The sequence below is a fragment of the Micropterus dolomieu genome, linkage group LG12, assembly GCF_021292245.1.
Source record: "Micropterus dolomieu isolate WLL.071019.BEF.003 ecotype Adirondacks linkage group LG12, ASM2129224v1, whole genome shotgun sequence".
Taxonomy (NCBI): Eukaryota; Metazoa; Chordata; class Actinopteri; order Centrarchiformes; family Centrarchidae; genus Micropterus; species Micropterus dolomieu.
The window spans coordinates 30686548-30709275 of NC_060161.1; the positions used below are offsets into that span (position 1 = coordinate 30686548).

The window sequence follows — 22728 nt, forward strand, 5'->3', positions numbered from 1 at the left end:
GGTGAGGCTTTTGAACTAAGTCTCAAGTTTTACACACTGTAACTAAACGTCACTTAACTTTACTCTTACAGCAGCACCTGTTGCTCTTTAATGATCATGTGAAATTTTTGTAGCGCTGCTCATTCAGTCAGCAGACAATAACAATAATAACAATAACAATTTGCCTATGACTTCTCTTGTATTGCAGTGTAGAGATAGTTAGTGATATAATAATAATATATAAGTATAACAGAGAAAATAGTTTACTATAACCCTGTTTTATGTACTGTAATTTTCATTGTTTTATGTTACAAAAGAAAATATTTTTTGGATGAGGACTGGCCAATGTGTTTGGCAAATGTAACATTGGCTGATGTTGCTTTAAATTTCCTCAAAATCAGATAAGAGCAAAACAAAACAGTATTTTTGGGTGCGGAAAGATGAAAATAAATTACATCCCCATGCAGAAAAAAATTAGACATGACCGTAAAAATGTTAAACCGTGGCCATAACCAACTATGGGCTTGGTTTAAATCATTTAAATCTCCTGATCGCTCAAAGTTAATTAATGTTGTGTGTTCTTCTCAACATCCAAAAGGTCTCACACACAGTCCAGGTTCATACAGTGAAACTGTCAACTTTATAACTACAGTTTTTTGTTTTGCTGCTTAAATGTCCCACGATATTTCAGCAACATTACTGTGAGCGGAAATGTTTAAATTACTGACAGCAACCTCTTTCATTAAAGTTAATAGTTAAAGGAAACGGTTATACATCAATACAGCACAATAAAGAAATCACCTGCTACACGGGACCATTAGAGGTGAGGTAAAGTGTCCATGCAGCTGCTGGTCTCTAAATCTGACAAAATAATTAATTAGGTAAGGGGTGAGTGGACTGCATACTGATTCAGATCATGTCGATGCTGCTGACGTCAAATTATCAGCCTGTAATCTCAACTATACTATACTACATTCAGCACAGACCTGCTGTATTTTACATGGTCGGATGTTTGCACTACCTGATCATAGCTTGTGTCTCTGTATCTCTTATTTTATGCAGCTTTAGTGAGCCAGGAAGTGTAGAGAAAGACCCTGATGAACTGTGTTCAAACCAAACACAAGGCTTTTCACACTGCCAAGTTCATGATAATTTATTGTAACTTTGTTACTGGTTCAAACTGTAGAAAATAAACTGTAACGTTTGATGGTTGTTTTTCTCTCCTCTGACCTAAAGACACAGCGTTTGACGATGACGTCCATGAAGATGTGGTATCTCTTGCTCCTCGCTGCCGTCCTGCCCATTGTTCCCACAGTGGCTGAAGTGGTGAAGTCGGTGTCCGACTGTAACCAGTTTCTCCTCAACAAAACTCCACCAGATGTCACAAGCATCTTGGAGGGCAAGAAAATGGACGAGAACCGATACAAATTCATATGTCAGACTTACGATAAAGAGAGAAGGTTTCTGACGCTCTACGACACCAAGAACAAGATTCCTGTGTATTCTGCCTACAAGTACACAGGGGAAACAGAGAAGGGAACATTCAAAAGACCCAAATGGATGATAGAGCCACAGGTGTGTTTTTCTTATTGACTCATGAAAAACTAAATCAATAAATAATAATATTATATTTTTGGTACAAGCAAGTACTGCTGGTGCATCCACACCCACAGTAGAAATGCTACTATTACCTACTAAACAATAATAAAACTTTGCACTGCCTTTTTATATAAGACATGCATTTAGGACGCTAATCTATCAATCCAGGTTGAGCCCAGTGCAGCTCCATTCAATTCACTGCTGTGATTATTAATTTAAATTAATGGATAAGGCAGCTGATCTTCTATATTTTTGTTATTGTCAGAAAAACACCAACAGTACTAAAAATATTTTCTGAATTCTCTACTCTGTCTGTGGTTCCTAAACCTTTAGAAACAGGTCACATATATATTTTTAATTTTTGTTTAAATGCTCAGCTGTTTATAAGCAAACGTTACTTAAACAGCAGGGAATTGTGCATTTGTTAGGGACTATTTACAGCAGTGGAATGGTACTTTAGTATTTATGGCAGCAGGATAAACTACAGTGTGTGTGTTCATGATGAGGAAGGAGCATGTTGCGCTGTGCAACAATGAGGCTCACTGATGTGTTTTAACAATTTTAACTAACTAAAGGAAATCTTTGCTGTGCATGAATTTCAATTTATTGTTACTCTGCCTGCATCAGTAACTTGGTCTTTAACTCTTACAGCTTGAGGGAAAAACGAATGAGAAGATGATGTGTAATGCAGATGACAACACAATTTACGTCAAGCAAGCTGGGATCAAAGATTACGAAAACAAAGAAGGGTTTAACAAGGGCCATTTAATTCCATACTCTTATGGATCCACCACATCTGACAAAAAATCCACCTGTACGCTAACCAACATTGTTCCACAAGCAATTACATTCAACGGGGGAAGCTGGAGCACAATGGAGAAGTGCGTCAAATGTGTTATGGACAAATACTGCAAAATCAACAACGGTGGTACTAAAGCCTATGTGGTTACTGGAGCAATACCCAACGACAGAAACAAACAACTCAATAACAAGATTAATATTCCTGACAAGCTCTGGTCAGCATTCTGCTGCTACAGCCCCAAAGAGAAAAAATGGATAGCAAGCGCACACTGGGGTGAGAATGTTTCAGAAAATGAATCTAGAAAGAAAAATGAAAAATATAAAACTTCTGGATTCTGGACTCTGGAAGAACTCCTCAATGAACTGAAGGTAGATGTGTTTCCTGGAAAAGATTGTCCTCGCCATACAAAGATTACTAAGTTTTACCCAAAATCTAACAACTGCTCATGCCCCCCCTCTACTTAAACCACTTCTGCCTGTCCCATGTAACATCTGCCCCTTTCACCACAACATCTGGTCAACTATATCGAGTCCTGCCTAGTCTACAGCTGCCTCTCCCTTTACCACATCTGTAGTCAGATGTGTCTTTGAGGTTCAATCTGTACAACAAAAATATTCAACTCTGGTGAAAAATAGGGACATTCAAACAAAACCTTTAATCTTTGTTTATTCAACTATGTTCAAAATTGAATGAAAATGTATAATCAGCAGCTAACATGAACGCATATATAAAAATAATTAATCGAGATATTGCATCATCTTAACTACAAAAATTATTCAATGCAGAATTAACAACCTGAAAATGTTTCACAATGTGTCACAAATGTTTGAATCTTCAGGCTTCTAAACATGTTGGTCTTCAGATAATTGATGAACCATACAGAGAATGCCAAACTGTGCAATGTAATATCTGTTATGGCAATTTGTATCTCATAGCATTATTGTTTGTTTCTCATACTGTTTGATGTCATTCATGTATCAAAATGTACTTCACCGAGGTCACCGTCAGTTCAGTGTTCTCCACTACGGCATCCTCTGTACTTTCCTACTTCTCTATTCTCATTCACACTCATGACCCTGGGCCCAATCCGGCCGGACACAGTACCAGACTCATTTATTTATTTAAGGACAGTGCACATTAATCAACATTTCTGTAAATGTGCCAGTGTTAGCCAGCAGGCTAATTTTCAACTGTAGTCCAACAGATGCTAAAAACAACCACACTCCACAGCTCCGTAAAACACATGCACTCTTCTCCTTCCTTTATACTCTCCTGCAGACTGCTCTGTACTCGGTATGACTTGTACCTCTGAGGCCTCATAAATACGGCAAAGACAACTCTGTGTTCGGGGCCAACTTTAATTTACATCTCGGTTTATTTCCATTACATATCCAACTGGCTAGGGTCCATCTATCCTTTATTGATCTCTTGTGAACATATTTTAAGATTCTGTCATGAGCCCTTTATTTACTGAGGCCCCAGGGCAACATCTAGCGTCCTTTTCTAATGTAAAGCAGTAAACTAAGTGATGATTGGAATAAACATTAAAACAAGATATATTGCTTATATCAGCAAACTTAAAACTGCCTTGGCCGAGGTGTTTTGGTTATTTTTGCTTGGGAACAATGTCTAAAAGTTGATGGAACACTTCTATAAACAAACTGTGGCCACTCTGCTCAAAAAAGCATTATTTTTCTGTCAAAACATTGGTGCTACAGGTACTGACTTAATTTATAGGAATATTTGAAAATGTCTCCATAAATACATTTCTAATTCTACAAAGAAAAAGAAAAACTTTGATCATTATAAATATCATGACTCTGTGAACTGATATCACCATATGAATATTAAACAGGGAAGCAGCTATAAGTGTTCCAGATATTTCACTTATATATTTCTGTAGAAATTGGTAAGTCTTTAATTGAGTAATTGGATATTAAAATAGTCTAAATTACAAATTGTCCTACTTTGGTCTAAGAGACAAACAAACAATAAAAGACATGTGTGCAGAATATATCACAAAACCAAACAGCATCCTGTTACTCTAAATTTGGTAATTTGTATTGTACCACTACTTAGATTTTGTTTTCCCTGTAACTGAGAAGGGGATGTCATATTTAGTAAAATTCCTTTGGTTTGTCAGTGAAAACTGTTTTGTCTCCAGATGAGAGAGTTTGATGATTTATTCCAGCTACAGTGATGTCATCTCTGTCTCCTCCTTGAACATTTGTTTTTTTTCTACGATAAATAAATAATTACAGTAAACCAAACCCCTGTAAGGAGTCCCCAGTGTTAAATATTTGTGATTTTAACATGTAAATGAAGCAATGTGGTATAATCTGAGAAGAAAATAAACGTATTTTTCAACTTTTTCTCATCGTTATCGTGTTTCAACTTGGAAGACGTCTCGGCTGCATTACATTAAGTTTACTTAAATCAGGGCTCTACAATTCGACCATTTCAGCTGCATGTGTCCCTAAAAATAGATTGCATACCCGAGGACCAAAAAATTATTCAGGAGCACTAGGGCTGGACAATTAATTGAAATTCAGAGCCTCTAACCGACGTAATTTTACCATGTTGGTTTTTTATAAATAGTTTCCCCACTTTGGGCCAATCCCATTTCACCCCTTGTTTTTTCGAATGTACCCCTTGGCCCTTAAAACAGAGTTACAAGGGCCAAGGGGTTGAATTATTCCCCTACGAAATGTAACAACCCTTCTTCATTGTCTTCATGACAATGATTGAAAACATCCACTATGCCGTCTACCGCTGTGGTAATCTCTCTCGTATGGTAACGTTATATCACACATCAAGCGATCTAACAAGTCACCAATTAAAAATAAAAAGCCCAGCTTCATTACCAGGTTACTTATGCTAGGTTTGGAAGGAGCTTAGTGATACAAACTGTACCCATAAAAAGAAGTATCAGGCCAGGTAAGTTGTAACCAGTAACCTTTACTCACATTACTTTTCAAGTAACAGTTGAAACACAATTACATAATATACATGAAAAAAAAAAAAAACGGGCCCTTTAAAATAAATGAAAAATCTATTTGTGATCACTTCCAGTATTAGTCAATAGTTCTGTGACAGTTTCCTTGTTTAAGAGGAAAGTTGGCACTTTTGGATGAAGTGTTTGTACCAGCTCAGGCAACCGATACTTTCCTGTTCGATGATCTGCGTCTCTTCAAGATCACACTGGGAGGCTATATTTATCAACTTCAAATCTCAGCTCAATATCTACATATATCTACAGTAACCAGCATATAACATGTACAACCTTGTACTTATTCAATAACAGCTGATAATAAATCAACAGAAATTACATCAAGCTACTCTTATCACTGTATGAGGAAAACTGTAGGCAGTACAGGCTCTACATAACTTAAGTTGCAACACATAACTTAAGTTGCAACGCAGTACTCTAATTACAGTACCCTTACCAGAAAACATAACGTTTTATCTTTCCACAGCAGAATTTACACATTAAGGTTTAACATTTCCACACACAACATTAAAATAAAATCCTAGAAAACCATAGTATTTTTTTATAATCTTCCCTTCAATAGCAATGCTGTGTAATTCACTCAGATACTCCTTAAAACAAAGCAAATCAACATAAAAGCAGCTGTGCTTAGGTAACTTAAAAATAACTTCTAAAAACAAATAAAACTTTGTGTCACTGTCAGAAATCAATTTCTACGGCGCCAGGCCGTGAACACCCTTTAACTCTTGATACAAATACAAGCAAATGTAGCGCTGCACACACAGTTAGCACTATTAGCAAGGGATGGGACGCTCGATACTGACGTGTCGACGCTGTGTCGAGATCCCGAAGCACAGACGTTTCGAAACACTGCTTCAAAGCGTGGTTCAAAACGTCAATGTCACGTGACCACAGTGAAGCGAGGCTTCGGTGCGTTTCACCCCTGTTTCGACAGGTGGCACACCTGCTGCTGCTACGCTTGATTCAAAGTGTTTGGAACAAACCGCACATCAGCCTCTAACTCATTTGACAGATTTGTTCCAAGGACACACAATCCTTTGATTTATTGGAGTGATGTGTTGTAGTAGCTACTGTATATCCGCACCTGGAGGCCAAAAAAATACTTTTGCCAGCAACAAATGTTCCATGTGACCACATTTTTCCAAGGCTGGGGATGTCAATTATGAAAAAAAACCCCGACTCAGTCTCAAAACAGTTGAATATTTCTTAATAAAATTCTTGACATATAACAAATGTGAGACATTGTTCCATTTTTCATTTATCATTCTTGAAACAACTTCAACTTTACTCAAGTTACAGATTTTTAATCCATTACACCTCATCACTGCCAGCACTCATTAATTATTATTACACTAGGGCCTATAGCTTTCCTGCTAATTATCATTATACCTCTTTTAATAAGCTACTGTAGATATCCACATTTATTACTATATTCAATGGTTCATATAGGCCTACTTTATTATATTCTCTACTCACTAACTTCAACTACTATTATTTCTTTTCCTTTTATGCCTTGCGAGTATCTGCAACAAAGAATTCACCCTCGTAGATCAATAAAGTATTCCGATTGTGAAAATGGATAGGATAGTGGGAGAGATGTGGGTTCGATTCCCACTGTGATACGTGTCCCTGAACAAGACACCACTAGTTACTCTCAAGGTGCGTCCTTTGACAGCAATTGTGATTTGCTTTTGAGAAAAGCTTCAGCTAAATGAGTGATTATTTATTAAACAACACACAGATGTGTTTTATTTAAACACACTTTTATTGCAATCCCCATCTGCTGTCTCTGACAATCTGAAGGCATTTGTTTGTATGTTGTATAGTGATTTCTCCAAAATCCTGTTGATCATTTATTGATAAGACGGTTATAATTGTAAACGCTGGTCAATCATTGTTTCAATGAAACCCCTACCAAGATGTGTCGATATCAAAAGTGACCAGTAGGTGTCACCGTGGAGACGAGTGTTTTGAAGCCTCGACACAATTCCGGAAAACATTGCTTCAAACGTTTCAGTGTTTCACGAAGCCTCGCTTTGCCCATCACTACTATAATCATCCTGGATTTCACTAGCTTACCGAGACAAATAGAGGTGGAAAACGGATTTGTTCCAAACTCCCGGTTGCTCCTCCTTATCCTGTCTTCTGTGTAGTTTCTTTAGCTTGCTAATACACCTTATTTTTAACACTCTGTTAACTTAAAATCTGTGTAAATAGTGAAAAGCTCATAAAATAACCTACTGGAGATGCATTAAAAATCACAAATGATTCACAGTGACTTTGGTTTAATGGCTGCATTAAACAATAAATGCCATTCTTTCTTTTGGCTGGCCAGCATGTCTATTTTTTTGTGTGTGTCTTGTAAGTTGAATAGGCTATTGTGAATTTGTTTTTAGCACATTGGACCGTGAGAAACGGCATTTCGGATGTTTTAAACCTAAAAAGGAGAAGCTTTATACAGGCCTGTTGCCCGGCCCGCATTTAAGCTATGACGTGAAAACTGGCCCGAAGCCCGGACTCTGGGGTGTAAATAAGTCGGGAGCAATTTGGCTCGGGCTGAAATGCAGGGCTCTAACCAACGCTAGCCACGCTTAAATGAAAGTAGAGTTCTTTTGTCTACTAGTTTTTCAACTTGCAATTAACAATTGATTGCCCGAGTCTGCCACTCGTGTTTGAAGACGCTGCCTGTCTGTTCAGAACTGTATTCTGTGCGATGCTGCCCTCCAGCCCAGAAATGTGTTCTTGGAAGCCACTGCTTGCCAGCCCTCGGAGCCCTATGCACAATTCCCACGCTTTAGTTAATCTGTTTGCACATCCTTGCCTTTTGTAAATAAATCTACCTGAGTTCACTGTTAATCTGCTTTGTGTACGCTCCTGGGTCCCCAGCAAACCCCTACATTTCTATTTTTTTATTTAAAACACAACAACAAGAAGCCTGCTACTACGAGTTATGTTAGCCTAAACACGGTGGCCTTTAGCATTTAGCCAATGCAAACGTCATGCAGAACATAGTTGGCTAAGTGATACAGCAATGCCAGCTGTCTCAAACAAATGGACTGGTAATGTTTATTTCAGGATAAGAGTATAACAAGGATAGTGTTTTGGATACGTTGTTAAATTTAACGTGAACTGATACTCAGTCTGTCTGAGGTGCTTCGCTAAGTTAAAAGTGTTTCATCCTTCAGTCTAAAAAGTTGATGGAACCATTTGCATCCTGTTTTGTGAATTTATTATTACTCCTTTTCTTTTCGCTGACTCGAGGCGGAGCTGTTGCTGCAGCTGCACTTGGCGCCCTCTAACCTGTTGGATCCCCTGTACCTTCGTTTTCAGAACTTCGGTATCGACCAAATTGTCGGTTCTCCTGACATACCTTCCACAAGCAGCAATCCACCAATCACAGTTTTTTTGTAATGAGTGTTCTCATTACCACTTGTCGCACACTTTCACCTGTTTCACTTTCACACAAAGTAGAATTTCGCGTGATGAATGTTTTCTCTCATCACCATGATGAGTGGTCAGTGTTTTAAAAGCTGCTTTCAGTGTGTGAAATTTTCAAACAATCTGTTTCAATATTTTTATAAGCTTTGACAATGCTGTCACTGGTCCGACTATATGAGTTATGGCTGAGCCTCACTTCTTGGCATCCCGTCCCCACCTCAAAGGAATTTTGATACCAATTAGAAGACAATATTAGACATTGACAACATCAGAAATTAAATTAAATTATAAATAAACTTTGGCTGTGACTCTGCCCAAATGAAATGAACTGTGAATGTTGTTTCTGACAGCTGTGCTGCTGCAGGGAAAAACAACACTTGTAACCACAGACATGCTGCTGAAATGGGTGTGTCCATACTTGTGACCTACACTAATGAAGAAGATCTCGTCTTCAGTTGAGACTGAGCTTCCTGTTGGACCTCAGGCTTCTGAATTTACAGTGCAAGTGTCACCAGAATTATCCGACATCAACACCTTTTTTTTGTACCAGGCTTACTGGAAAACAGCTATTTTGACATTCTTTGTATCTGGTCACATGTTTTAACACAGAATAATTTAACTTTGACCAATGTCTGAATTGTATTTCATGTTTTACCATATTTAGAAGATCTCTTGAGTTCTTCCTGATCTCCACCTGTATAAGAGAGGGACATGAAGAAGTGTCTTCACTCTGGGGTTCTTGTTGCTGTTCTGAAGATTAGACTCTTTTTATATTTTTGATCTTTCTTTATTTCTTGATAGACATTTGAGGAGAAGGAGCATAACATTCTTAGCAGCTTTATGCATAGAGGATTTTAATAATTCTTATTAGATTTTTTCAGCGTTAAACAAAAACACATTGTTCATTCTACAATTGAAAGGCAGTTCCCGTAAGACTCTTCTCTGAATGCCGAATGCCACAGCCTCTCATCTAAAGGTATGGGTCCTCTTCTGGATAGGTGAACAATTTTAGTAATAAATTATCAAATTGGTGTTACAATGAATGACTGAGCAGTTATAAGTCATATGATCTATATAAGATGATTTAATTACATTTAGTTGTTGGAAAATGTTATTGTAGGTTATTCGATCTATATGGAAACCCTATGCAGCCATACGTAGATTTTATTTATTCCGTTTTCCCGTGATCCATCCATCGTCAACCACTTATCCAGTGTACAGTGTTGCAGGGGGCTGGAAGGCGGGGTACAAAACACCCGTCACCCGAACATAGACACTGCACACAGAAAGCCTAGGGCAACCGGGGTTTGAACCTGCAACCTTCTTGCTGTGAGGTGCCACCCCCATTTTCCTGTGACAATGAGTTAAAATCAAGTTATTTTTGTCAATATCTCGAAAAAATATTGTTTTACCGAGATAATGACAATTACGTTCAGATCTTGAAAAAAAAAAAGATAGTCCAGCACAGGGGTCAGCAAGTAACTTTGGCATCAGTGTGCCTCGTTAGCTAGTTGTTAGAGCATGGGACACTCACTGTAAGGACTGTGTTAGAGTCCCACAGTGGGTGAATATGTTTTTTTATCCTCTTCAACAAAGTAATATGGAGACATTATCTGCACCAGGAAAGCACAAAATTAAGGTGGCAGGTGACAATTCAGAATATAAAAATATTATTTTTTAATGCAGTAATCTGTAGCTTATTATTGTTTTTAGCTTAAGTTACTTTTTTGGACAACACAGTTTTCTTCTATATTTAAATTGCATTGCAGGCTTATTGTGCAAATAAACCTTTTTCATAGCATTGTTATTTGTTAATCAACATTTCTTGGTGTGAACTATTTCTCAGAACACTTTTGTGCATTCAGCACAGACCTGCTGTATTTTATATTGTCTAATGTTTGCACTACCTGAAAAAGGTTTCTTTCACTCTGAGGCACAGTTCATGTTGATTTTCTGATCTCTGTAGATTAGACTTTTTATATTTTTGGTCTTTCTTTATTTCTTGATAGACATTTTTTGAGGAGAACAGAGAGGGAAGTTTTTGTTACCAGTTAGCATAGCATTCTTAGCAGCTATTGGCTTTATGCATAGAGGATTTTGATAAATCGTATTAGTTCCTGTAAGACTCATCTCTGAACGTTGACGGCCACAGCCTCTCATCTAAAGGTATGGGTCCTCTTTGGGATAGGTGGACAATTTTGGTAATCTGTTGCTGATATGATTCCATTCCATTTATTTACATTACATTTTGGTCGTCGTATGTTTGCGCTACCTGATCATAGCTTGTCTGTCTGTAGCTCTTATTTTCTGCAACTTTAGTGAGCCAAGACGTGTGGAGAAAGATCCCGATGAACATCCTGTACTTAGTGTGTTCTTTAACCAAACACAAGGCTTTTCACACTGCCAAGTTCATGATAATTTAATGTAACTTTGTTGCTGTGGTTTAAACTGAAGAAAACTGTAACGTTTGATGGTTGTTTTTCTATCCTCTGACCTAAAGACACACAGTGTTTGACGATGACGTCCATGAAGATGTGGTATCTGTTCCTCCTCGCTGCCGTCCTTTCCATTGTTCCCACAGTGGCTGAAGTGGTGAAGAAGGTATCCGACTGTGACCAGTTTCTCCTCAAAAAAAATCCACCAGATGTCACAGGCATCTTGGAGGACAAGAAAATGGACAAGAACCGATACAAATTCATATGTCAGACTTATGACAATAAGAGAAGGTTTCTGACGCTCTACGACACCAAGAACAAGATTCCTGTGTATTCTGCCTACAAGTACACAGGGGAAACAGAGAAGGGAAGGCCCTGTCTCAAATGGAAAATAGAGCCACAGGTGTGTTTTTTCTTATTGACTCATAAAAAACTAATTAAATAAATAGTAATATTGTATTTTGGGTGCAAGTAATAACGGCTCGGGCCATCCCACAGTAGAAATGCTATATTACCTATAAACAATAATAAAACTTGTATCCATGCTGGGAATAAAACTCGTCATCATACTGCATACCAGTGATACAGGCTTGTTGATATAGTAGCAGTGTAGACCAACAAACCTCAATGCTAAGCTATATAATTATTGTATTGTATGATTATTCATTTAAATTAAATGATAAGGCAGCTGATATTCTATATTTTTGTTAATGCCAGAAAAACACCAACAGTACTACCGATACTTTCTGTGGTTCCTAAATCTTTAAAAACAGCTCTCATATATTTTCATTTTTAAAAAAGGGTCAGCTTTTTTTCTACTATTTTTACATTTTGTACTCTAGTGAGTATTTGGGGCAGCAGGACAGTGTATGTGGGCTGAGTTAAAATAAACTACAGTGTGTGTGTTCATGGTGATGAAGGGACATGTCGCACAGTTCAACAGTGATGGGTTTTAATAGTTTTTGTACAACACTGGAGCTCTATGGCTCCGAGGAAGAAGAGATATCAGGCTGAGCCTTTCTGTGCAGCTTTACATAAATTCTGTTATTTAACTAAAGGATCAAGGATATTTTACTGTAAATTTAATTTATTGTATTGTTACTCTGCCTGCATCAGTAACTTAATCTTTAACTCTTACAGCTTGAAAACAGAAATAACAAGAACATGTGTTTGTATACCAAAAAGAAGACCTACACCAACCAAGCTGGGGACAATGATTACGCAAACAAAACAGCATATAATAGGGGCCATTTAATTCCAAGCTCTTACGGGTCCCAGATATATGACAAAAAATCCACCTTTACTTTGACCAACATCGTTCCACAAGAAGAATCATTCAACCATGGAAGCTGGAGCAGAATGGAGAAGTGCATCAAATGTGTTATGGACGAATATTGCACAGACAACAATGGTGTGACTGAAGCCTATGTGGTAACTGGAGCAAAACCCAACAACAACAACGAACAACTCAATAACAGGGTTAATATTCCCTCCAAGCTCTGGTCAGCATTCTGCTGCAAAAGCCCCAAAGAGAAAAAATGGATAGCAAGTGCACACTGGGGCAAAAATGTTCCTGATGAACCTAAAGGCAAATATCTGCCCACTATCACTCTGGAGAAGCTCCGTGAAGAACTTACTGTAATAGCCTTTCCTGAAACAAAGTGTCCTCTCCAAACAACCGTTAGTGAGTTTTACAAAAACCAAGACCCAGACTGCGAATGCCAAAAAACCTAACCATTTTCCCCCTCCCACTTAACATCTGCCCCTTTGACACCACTTCTGGCCATCCCACCATCTACATCTGCTTCTCTCTTTACCACATCTGTGAATACAGAGGTTTCTGTGGGGTTCAACCTGGAAAATATAAAGCTTTGGTAAAAAGAAAAATGCACATTCAAACAATGCCTTCAATCTGTAAATATTTCATTATGTTTAAGAGTGAAATAAACTTTAAAAAAGGATCAGCAGCTAACATGTATGTATAAATAAACTAATCAAGATAATTCATTACATTAACTATAAAAATGATTCAATGTACACGAGGATGTGAATGAAATAAACTGCAGACGTCTGATACTGTGTGTGAAGAGGTGATTTTATCTTTAGAGTGAATCAAATTAAGCTTTTGTTAATATCTCAAACTTCTTGTATGAAGAGAAGTTACATGATATTACCTTGTAATTATTATAGTTGTTTTACAAACATTCCCTGTTGGTCTTCAGATAATTGCTGAACCTTAAACAGAAGGCCAAACTGTGCAGGGTAAATCAGTGTGATATCCAACTGGCTAGAGGTCATCTATTCTTCATTGATCTCTATAGCATATAACATTAAGATTCTGGGATGAGTCCTTCATTTACTGTGGCACCATCTAGTGTCCTTTTTGTATTTTTCCAATGTAATTGATGACTGGAGCAAGAGATTTAATCAGCACACTACTGACATACAACTGCTTTGGCCGTGGTGTTCTGGGCTCTTTTTACATGGAAACAACACCTTTTATTTCAAATAGGCTGCAGAAAATTGACGACTTGTAACTGTCTTCTGGCCATTATTACAATATAGAGAAACAATGTCAAATTTAGTATAAACCAAAGTTGGTGTTGGACAACGTGCACTGAGAAGCTGGACAGGACGCTGAGTAAAAAAAAATAAAACATTGGTAACACCCAGTTTTAAAAGTGGTTCACGAGGTGAAGAGATTTAAATAGTAGGCTACGTGTAATCATTAACTGGATGTTTTTCAGAGTTTAATCTGTATCTGAATATGAAACTAAAGTTGGCCCCCTTCTGTTACTGCCTGCCAGCATTTAGAGAGAGAGAGAGAGAGCATTACTCACAGCTTCATGGCTTGTCACTGATTGCTGAATTGTCCCCAGCAAATTTTTAATCAAAACAATAAAATAAAGCCTATATGTTATTGGTCAGTGTCTAGTCAGTGTATTTGCAACACAAACTGTTAACCATCCGCTGCAAAGTAGCGATAACGCAGGGTAATGCACAACAGAGGGGCATCCATCCCTCCATCGTCAACCGCTTATCCTGCGTACAGGGTCGCAGGGGGGCTGGAGCCAATCTCAGCTGACATCGGACGAAAGGCGAGGTACACCCTGGACAGATCGCGCCGTCCATCGCAGGGCAGGGGCAGGCAGATTTTTTAAAAGGTTATGGCTACATTCTCATTAGATTGCAATTTTATTCTCGAGAACACAGATCTGGCGGAGAGAGAAAGTTTTGAACATGAGCAGAAAACCTGCTGAAACACAGGGGCCATAAAAGTGAAAAGAGGTGAAAAGGTGCCACATGCACATTTAAAGACTTCAGGATACTTCAGTGATGCCTGACAGTATGTAGCTTAACTTGGTATCAGTTTTCGTGATATCCCTGTTTGAAAAAATCTGTTTTTATAATATTGTCCTGGGTCCTGCAAAATGAATTATGGCCATTCCTCACGTCTTGGCATCCCTTCCCACCCCGAAGGACAATAATAACACAAAGAGAATGATAATTAGAAATGAACTTGGTTGTGACTCTGTTTGAATGTCTGCCCAAATGAAATGAACTGTGAATGTTGGTTCTGCTTTCTGACAGCTGTGCTGCTGCAGAGAAAACAACACTTGTAACCACAGACATGCTGCTAAAATGGTCTGTCCATACTTGTGACCTGCGCTAATGAAGATGTCCTTGTGTTCAGTTTAGGCTGAGCTTCCTGTTGGACCGAGATCTCTCACTTCTGAATTTCCTATGTAAGCGTCACCAGTTTTTTTACACCAACCTCATGCACCGCACCTACTGGAAAGCGACTAATTAGACATTCTTTGTATCTGATCACGTGTTGTAGGTTTGACATAGAAGAGAAGGACTGAGCTTCCACCAATGTCTAAACTATATTTCATGTTTTTACCATATTTAGAAGCTTGAGTTCTTCCTGTCCTCAATTTGCATGAGAGAGGGGCACGAAAAAGGTTTCTTTCACTCTGAGGCACAGTTCATGTTGATTTTCTGATCTCTGTAGATTAGACTTTTTATATTTTTGGTCTTTCTTTATTTCTTGATAGACATTTTTTGAGGAGAACAGAGAGGGAAGTTTTTGTTACCAGTTAGCATAGCATTCTTAGCAGCTATTGGCTTTATGCATAGAGGATTTTGATAAATCGTATTAGTTCCTGTAAGACTCATCTCTGAACGGTGACGGCCACAGCCTCTCATCTAAAGGTATGGGTCCTCTTTGGGATAAGTGGACAATTTTGGTAATCTGTTGCTGATATGATTCCATTCCATTTATTTACATTACATTTTGGTCGTCGTATGTTTGCGCTACCTGATCATAGCTTGTCTGTCTGTAGCTCTTATTTTCTGCAACTTTAGTGAGCCAAGACGTGTGGAGAAAGATCCCGATGAACAGCCTGTACTTAGTGTATTCTTTAACCAAACACAAGGCTTTTCACACTGCCAAGTTCATGATAATTTAATGTAACTTTGTTGCTGTGGTTTAAACTGAAGAAAACTGTAACGTTTGATGGTTGTTTTTCTCTCCTCTGACCTAAAGACACACAGTGTTTGACGATGACGTCCATGAAGATGTGGTATCTGTTCCTCCTCGCTGCCGTCCTTTCCATTGTTCCCACAGTGGCTGAAGTGGTGAAGAAGGTGTCCGACTGTGACCAGTTTCTCCTCAAAAAAAATCCACCAGATGTCACAGGCATCTTGGAGGACAAGAAAATGAAGTACCAGTACCGATACAAATTCATATGTCAGACTTATGACAATAAGAGAAGGTTTCTGACGCTCTATGACACCAGGAACAAGATTCCTGTGTATTCCGCCTACAAGTACACAGGGGAAACAGAGAAGGGAACATTCAAGACGCCGCATTGGAAGATAGAGCCACAGGTGTGTTTTTCTTATTGACTCATGAAAAACTAAATAAAGACACATTAATATTGCAGTTTGGGTGCAATAACTATTGCCTATAAAACAATAATAAAACTTGTACCCCTGCTGGGAATAATAATCATCATCATACTGTCAGTGATAGGCTTGTTGATGTAGTAGCACTAGCAGTGTAGACCCACAAACCTCACTGCTAAACTATAGAATTACATTGTATGATTATTCATTTAAATTAATGGATAAGGTAGCTGATATTCTATGATGTTTTTGTTATTGTCAGAGAAACACCAACTGTACTAAAAGTACTTTCTGACTTCCCTACTCCGTCTGTGTCATTTTAATTTTTAAAAGTGTGGATTAATCCCCATTTTTTACTTGTGAGTATTTGGGGCAGCAGGACGGTGAATGTGGGTTGAGTTCATGATGATGAAGAAACATGTCGCACAGTGCAGCACTGAGGCTCACTGGTGTGATAGTTAATAATAATAGTTTTTGGACAACATTGGATCTCTGTTACTCAGGGAAAGAAAAGATTTCAGGCTGAGCCTTTCTGTGCAGCTTTTTCTAAATTCTGTTATTCAACTCAAGGATATTTTTACTGTGCATTTAATTTACCTTATTACTACATTGTTCATCAGTAACTTAATCTTTAACTCTTACAGCTTGAGAACAAAGACGAGAACAAGAACATGTGTGATGTAGACAAAAACAAGACCTACACCAACCAGGCTGGGGACAATGATTACACAAACAAAACAGCATATAATAGGGGCCCTTTAATTCCAAACTCTTATGGGTCCCAGATATCTGACAAAAACTCCACCTTTACTTTGACCAACATCGTTCCACAAGAAGAATCATTCAACAGGGGAAGCTGGAGCAGAATGGAGAAGTGCATCAAATGTGTTATGGACGAATATTGCAAAGACAAGAACGGTTCTATTAAAGCCTATGTGGTAACTGGAGCAATACCCAACTACAACAACAACAACAAACCAAATAATAGGGTTAATATTCCCTCCAAGCTCTGGTCAGCATTCTGCTGCAAAAGCCCCAAAGAGAAAAAATGGATAGCAAGTGCACACTGGGGCAAAAATGTTCCTGATGAACCTAAAGGAAAATATCTGCCCACTATCACTCTGGAGAAGCTCCGTGAAGAACTTACTGTAATAGCCTTTCCTGAAACAAAGTGTCCTCTCCAAACAACCGTTAGTGAGTTTTACAAAAACCAAGACCCAGACTGCGAATGCCAAAAAACCTAACAATTTTCCCCCTCCCACTTAACATCTGCCCCTTTGACACCACTTCTGGCCATCCCACCATCTACATCTGCTTCTCTCTTTACCACATCTGTGAATACAGAGGTTTCTGTGGGGTTCAACCTGGAAAATATAAAGCTTTGGTAAAAAGAAAAAGAGACATTCAAACAAAGCCTTCAATCTGTAAATATTTCATTATGTTTAAGAGTGAAATAAACTTTAAAAAAGGATCAGCAGCTAACATGTACGCATAATTAAACTAATCAAGATAATTAACTAAAAAATGAGTCAATGCCGAATTAACAAGTTGAAAATTGTTCTGTCATAAATGTTTGAATCTTCAGACTGAGCTGTTCGTTTACATTTTACTGTGCTTTACTTTTTTGCTTAATTTAATTTCTTCTGTTGACTGGACACTGGATAGAAGAAAATTTCCTTCGCTTAGTTTCAGATAGAAGACACTTTGTAAATGTACACGAGGATGTGAATGAAATAACCTGCAGACGTCTGATACTGTGTGTGAAGTGGAGATTTTATCTTCAGAGTGAATCAAATTAAGCTTTTATCAATATCTCAAACTTCTTGTATGAAGAGAAGTTACATGATATTATCTTATAATTATTATAGCGGTTTTACAAACATTCCCTGTTGGTCTTCAGATAATTGATGAACCTTAAACAGAAGGCCAAACTGTGCAGTGTAAATCAGTAAATCATCTATTCTTCTTTGATCTCTATAGAATATAACATATTAAGATTCTGTGACGAGTCCTTCATTTACTGTGGCACCATCTAGTGTCCTTTTTGTATTTTTCCAATGTAATTGACGACTGGAGCAAGAGATTTGAATGAGAAGCTCATAAATCAGCACACTACGAACAGACAACTTTAATAACGTGCCGTTTCAAAATGGTGATGTCTCGAACCGTTAGAATTTTATTTAGAAAGTCCAACCAGACGTTGCATATTTATTGTTGCTAAGTGTTGCTAATTTGACCACAGAGCCTTAAATGTCTAAAAGTGACGCTAAAGGGGTACCCAGGGTGTTAATAAGAGACGCAAAGGGCCTTGACCAAGCGTCAATGCGTGACGACTTGGGAGTGAGAATCTGTTGGATTTATGCTCAACACAAGAAGAAGATTCCTGCGACTTTTGAATTAATAGTTCAGCGTCAGATTTCACCTGTTAATAACACCACTGCTACGCTACATATCTTGTTGTGTCCCCATAGTGTTACATTCTGTCATTCCCATTGTGACATTGAGCACCAGTGGTGTGTTGATGTTTACACTGCTAGCACAGGAGCTTTGGACTACCAAGGGAGGAGATTTTCAGGCCCAGGCACCGAGCTCCCAGTCAGCGAGCTAATCAGTCGCTACAGTTAGCAGTAACTGGCTCACGGTGCATTCACTTGCTCCTCGGATGGTCTCAGTTCCCCGAGTTATGAAGTCGTTCTTCCGACTTCATAGTGTGCTGGACACAACTACAAAGATTTTAATATCAATATGCCGCATTCGATCATTCATACTGAACAAAATATTACATATTTTAGCTAAACAGGAGAACTCCACCTGCTGGAGATGAGAAATCAAAAACCGTGAGAGGGTGGTTGTTTCAAATAGCATCTTACTGCCACTGTTTACCTGCAGTGTGACCAGTGCCTCTAACTTCAAACACCAAGCTCTAGTGATGGCACAACTTGGAAAGGATTCCTTAACCCACTGAAGGTTTTGGGGTCCCTGAGAGTCGAGGAAGTACCATTTAAAGTTCTTCAATAAGACAGACAAACTTCTGTTTCACATAGTCAATCAGAGGAACACCTGTGTTCTCCAGGTAGGCAGAGAGGACAGAAAACATTGCCAGTTCTCCTGCACCCAGCTGAGACTGCTACAGACCCAGGCATGCAGTGAATCCTTGAATTGCATCCTCCAGCTCCAATATGCTGTTCTTTGTCCTTCCTTCCCACATAAAACCCACTGAGACCTCTCCTCTCCATGCCCTCGTGGCTTTGGTGAAGCCAACATTAATAAACTCATCCTTGTACTTTTGTTTGGACATCATAGGATCAACACTGACAGACTGCGGCCATAAAAATTCTGTGTGAATGTGCACAGCAGAGAGAGCATAGCCAAAGATCAGGTTAGGAAGAAGAGAGAGAGAAAACCTCAAGCAGTGGAGCCAAAAAGAAAACTCATCCACGTATTTACATATCATAACATTGTTTTGCATTTTAAACAATAAAAACAGGTCTCCAACCCAAGTTGGGTTCCGACCCTAAGTTTGGAAAACATGGTAAGTCATATATCAATTTAATTTCTAAATCCAGCAACAAAAAGGCTGTAAAAACATTAAACACTTTTAATATCTTGTCTAACCATGCCAATGTTTTATTTATTTGTACCTTTTTATATACTTGTATATTGTTCTGTGTACTTCTTTATGTCCCATATACATTTTATTTCTCTTTTTGCAATAAAGATTTAAGGAGGAAAAAAACATTTCCTATTATTCCGACACCTTATGAATGCATCAATATTCACCGCTCAACCTTCCCTTTCCAAGCAGTAGAAGCTAAGGTAACCAACATGTTCTGTTGGCTCTTGTGCTAAATAATACGTGTGGTCCTCCACTTGTCCAAATTTCTCTTAATGTTTTACTTATAAACCAGTCAACCTCTACCACTACTACTACCACTTCTTCTTCTTCTTCTTACTTACTTACGTACTTACTCACCGTAGTGATGAAATGCGCTCTGCAGAGACAGTAGAAACATGGTGGCGCAACATGGCGACTTTGAGGACCTGCGGTGTACAGTATGTGGATAGAAATTACTTATTCTAAGGTAATGAAAACATAACGGTTCATTATGTGACAACATAATTATATTTTTTTGATTGCATTTCTTTCAATAGATCCTCCTAAATATTACACCTTTAAAACACTTCTATAAACAAACTGTGCCCACTTTGCGCAAAAACTATTATTTTCCTGTCAAAACAGGAATCAGGTGCTACAGCCATGCTTTCTAGGAATATTCACAATGTTTTTACATACATCATTTTTTCTATATTTATTTCTAATTTTAGAAAGAAAAAGCAAAACTTTGATCATCATAAATATCACGACTCCAAAGATTAATTTGAACATAATTGAAGTAAACTGATACCAAAAGGGGAATAATAAACAGGGCAGTGGCTACATGTGTTCCAGATATTTTATTATTTATTTCTGTAGACCAAGAAGGAGATGCCATATTTTGTTAAATTCCTTCAGTTTCTTTCTCAGTGAAAACTGTACTCTGTCCAGTTGAGAGAGTTTGATGATTTATTCCAGCTACAGTGATGGGACCTCGGTCAAGTCCCTGAACATTTCTTTCTTTTCTACAATATGTAAATAATTCTGGTAACTTTTCTAAAAGTTTTAAAATCTATTTCTGGTCTATTTATAAAGCATTGAGTTTTAATGTTTTTCCTGCATTAGATTAACTGAATCAGCCAGATAGTCATTCTGTGGTGAAACCACACTGTAATTCATACATGCAAATTAAAATATTTCTGATTTTAACATGTAAATGAAGCAGTCTGGTGTAGTCTGAATACAACTATTCAGATCTGTTTTTCAAATCTGTTTCTCATTGTTATCATGTCTGGTTTCATGACATGATGGCTGCAACATGAAATGAACTGTGAATGTTGGTTCTGCTTTCTGACAGCTGTGCTGCTGCAGAGAAAAACAACACTTGTAACCACAGACATGCTGCTGAAATGGTCTGTCCATACTTGTGACATACGCTAATGGAGAAGTCCTCGTCTTCAGTTAAGGCTGAGCTTCCTGTTGGACCGAGACAGTGATCTCTCACTTCTGAATTTCCTATGTAAATGTCACCAGTTGTTGATTTTTTTAAACCATTCTTAAGCACCAGGCTAACTGGAAATCAGCTTATTAGACATTATTTGTATCTGATCACTTGTAAGTTTGACGTAGAAGAATTGAGCTTTGACCAATGTCTGAATTGTATTTCATGTTTTTACCATATTTAGAAGATAACTTGAGTTCTTCCTGATAAGAGAGGGACACAAAAAAAGTTTCTCTCACTCTGGGGCTCTTGTTGCTGTTCTGATCACGGTTGATTAGACTTTTTTTCTTGATTTCTTGATAGACATTTTTTAAGAGAAACACAGAGGGAAGCTTTTGTTACCAGTTAGCATTCTTAGCAGCTACTGGCTTTATGCATAGAGGATTTTGATAAATCACATTAGATTTCCATCCATCCATCCATCCATCTATCCATCCATCCATCGTCAACCGCTTATCCTGCATACAGGGTCATGGGGGGCTGGAACCAATCCCAGCTGACATCGGGCGAAAGGCGGGGTACACCCTGGACAGATCGCCAGTCCATCGCAGGGCCACACATAGACAAACAACTCACACTCACATCCACACCTAAGGACAAGACTCTTCTCACAGCCTCTCATCTAAAGGTATGGGTCCTCTTCTGGATAGGTGAAAATTTAGTAATAATTTAATAATAAATGATCAAATTGGTGTTTGCATGCTAAATGCTAGAATTGAACCCTCTCAGTTCTGATATCTGATGGATGATTGAGCAGTTATAAGTCAACTATATAATCTGTTGCTTATATGATTTAATTATATTTAGTTGGTGAAAAATATTATTGATTGGTATTTGATCTGTACAGGAGTCCTAAGAGGCCAAAAATCCATACATTTTATTTACTCTGTTATCCCATTATAATGAGTTATTTTAATTTGTTTTTTCAAGATCTCAAGTTATTCATGTTATTATCACTAAAAATGTGATAATTTTCCCCAAGATAATAACATAATTAAATCAAGATTTCGAGAAAACAAAAAGATACAGGGGTCTCACACGGGTCGGAAAGTGTTTGGCTCCAGGCCAATTTTTTTCAGGATAATTTAAGACTCAAAGTGCACCATGCTTTACACCAATACAACAAATTTAATACACTGAATATTCAATAGACATTTGGCTAAGTAAAAGTAAAATTTGCACCCTGTACATGTGTGTTGTATTAGTGTTATATAAATCAAGATGTGTCGCATTCAGATTTGAAATAAAAATTAACGATAAGGTTGTGGACTTAGGACAGAGTTTAGTCTAAGCTTGTAGCTGGTGTTCTCAACATTGGGCAAGTAGGTAGTAATTACAAAACATAGTATATAGTTGCAGTACCTGAGGCTGCATTTACAGGATTGTAGGTTTTTCCAACATCGCCACCTAGTGAATTGGCGGGGGTCATGCGCAGCAACACAAAGGACCATCGGTCTC

The 22728-nt window shown here is 38.0% G+C and overlaps 2 protein-coding genes across 3 annotated transcripts; both read left to right on the forward strand.

Moving 5' to 3' along the window:
* Positions 1–1230: 1230 nt before the first annotated feature.
* On the forward strand, positions 1231–4752 carry LOC123980355 (endonuclease domain-containing 1 protein-like). Its single transcript, XM_046064702.1, has 2 exons — positions 1231–1554; positions 2230–4752. The coding sequence occupies exons 1-2, from the start codon at positions 1231–1233 to the stop codon at positions 2842–2844; spliced, it is 939 nt and encodes a 312-aa protein (XP_045920658.1). The 3' UTR covers positions 2845–4752.
* Positions 4753–9668: 4916 nt separating this feature from the next.
* On the forward strand, positions 9669–18174 carry LOC123980349. Of its 2 annotated transcripts, none has more exons than XM_046064693.1 (5): positions 9669–9804; positions 11329–11666; positions 14958–15009; positions 15813–16156; positions 16819–18174. In XM_046064693.1, exons 2-5 carry the CDS (start codon positions 11346–11348, stop codon positions 17416–17418), a joined length of 1317 nt encoding a protein of 438 aa, XP_045920649.1. In that variant the 5' UTR covers positions 9669–9804; positions 11329–11345; the 3' UTR covers positions 17419–18174. The 2 variants fall into 2 exon arrangements, with proteins under 2 accessions (XP_045920649.1, XP_045920648.1); XM_046064692.1 differs by lacking the exon at positions 9669–9804 and adding an exon at positions 10739–10994.
* Positions 18175–22728: the final 4554 nt, after the last annotated feature.

Excerpts from the sequence above, each read along its gene's own strand:
- LOC123980355 (XM_046064702.1), top strand. The coding sequence starts at position 1,231 with ATGACGTCCATGAAGATGTGGTATCTCTTGCTCCTCGCTGCCGTCCTG. Across the intron at positions 1,555-2,229 it reads AATGGATGATAGAGCCACAG|CTTGAGGGAAAAACGAATGA; the intron begins GTGTGTTTTTCT and ends TAACTCTTACAG.
- LOC123980349 (XM_046064693.1), top strand. The coding sequence starts at position 11,346 with ATGACGTCCATGAAGATGTGGTATCTGTTCCTCCTCGCTGCCGTCCTT. Across the intron at positions 15,010-15,812 it reads CTCACTTCTGAATTTCCTAT|ACACACAGTGTTTGACGATG; the intron begins GTAAGCGTCACC and ends TCTGACCTAAAG. Across the intron at positions 16,157-16,818 it reads ATTGGAAGATAGAGCCACAG|CTTGAGAACAAAGACGAGAA; the intron begins GTGTGTTTTTCT and ends TAACTCTTACAG.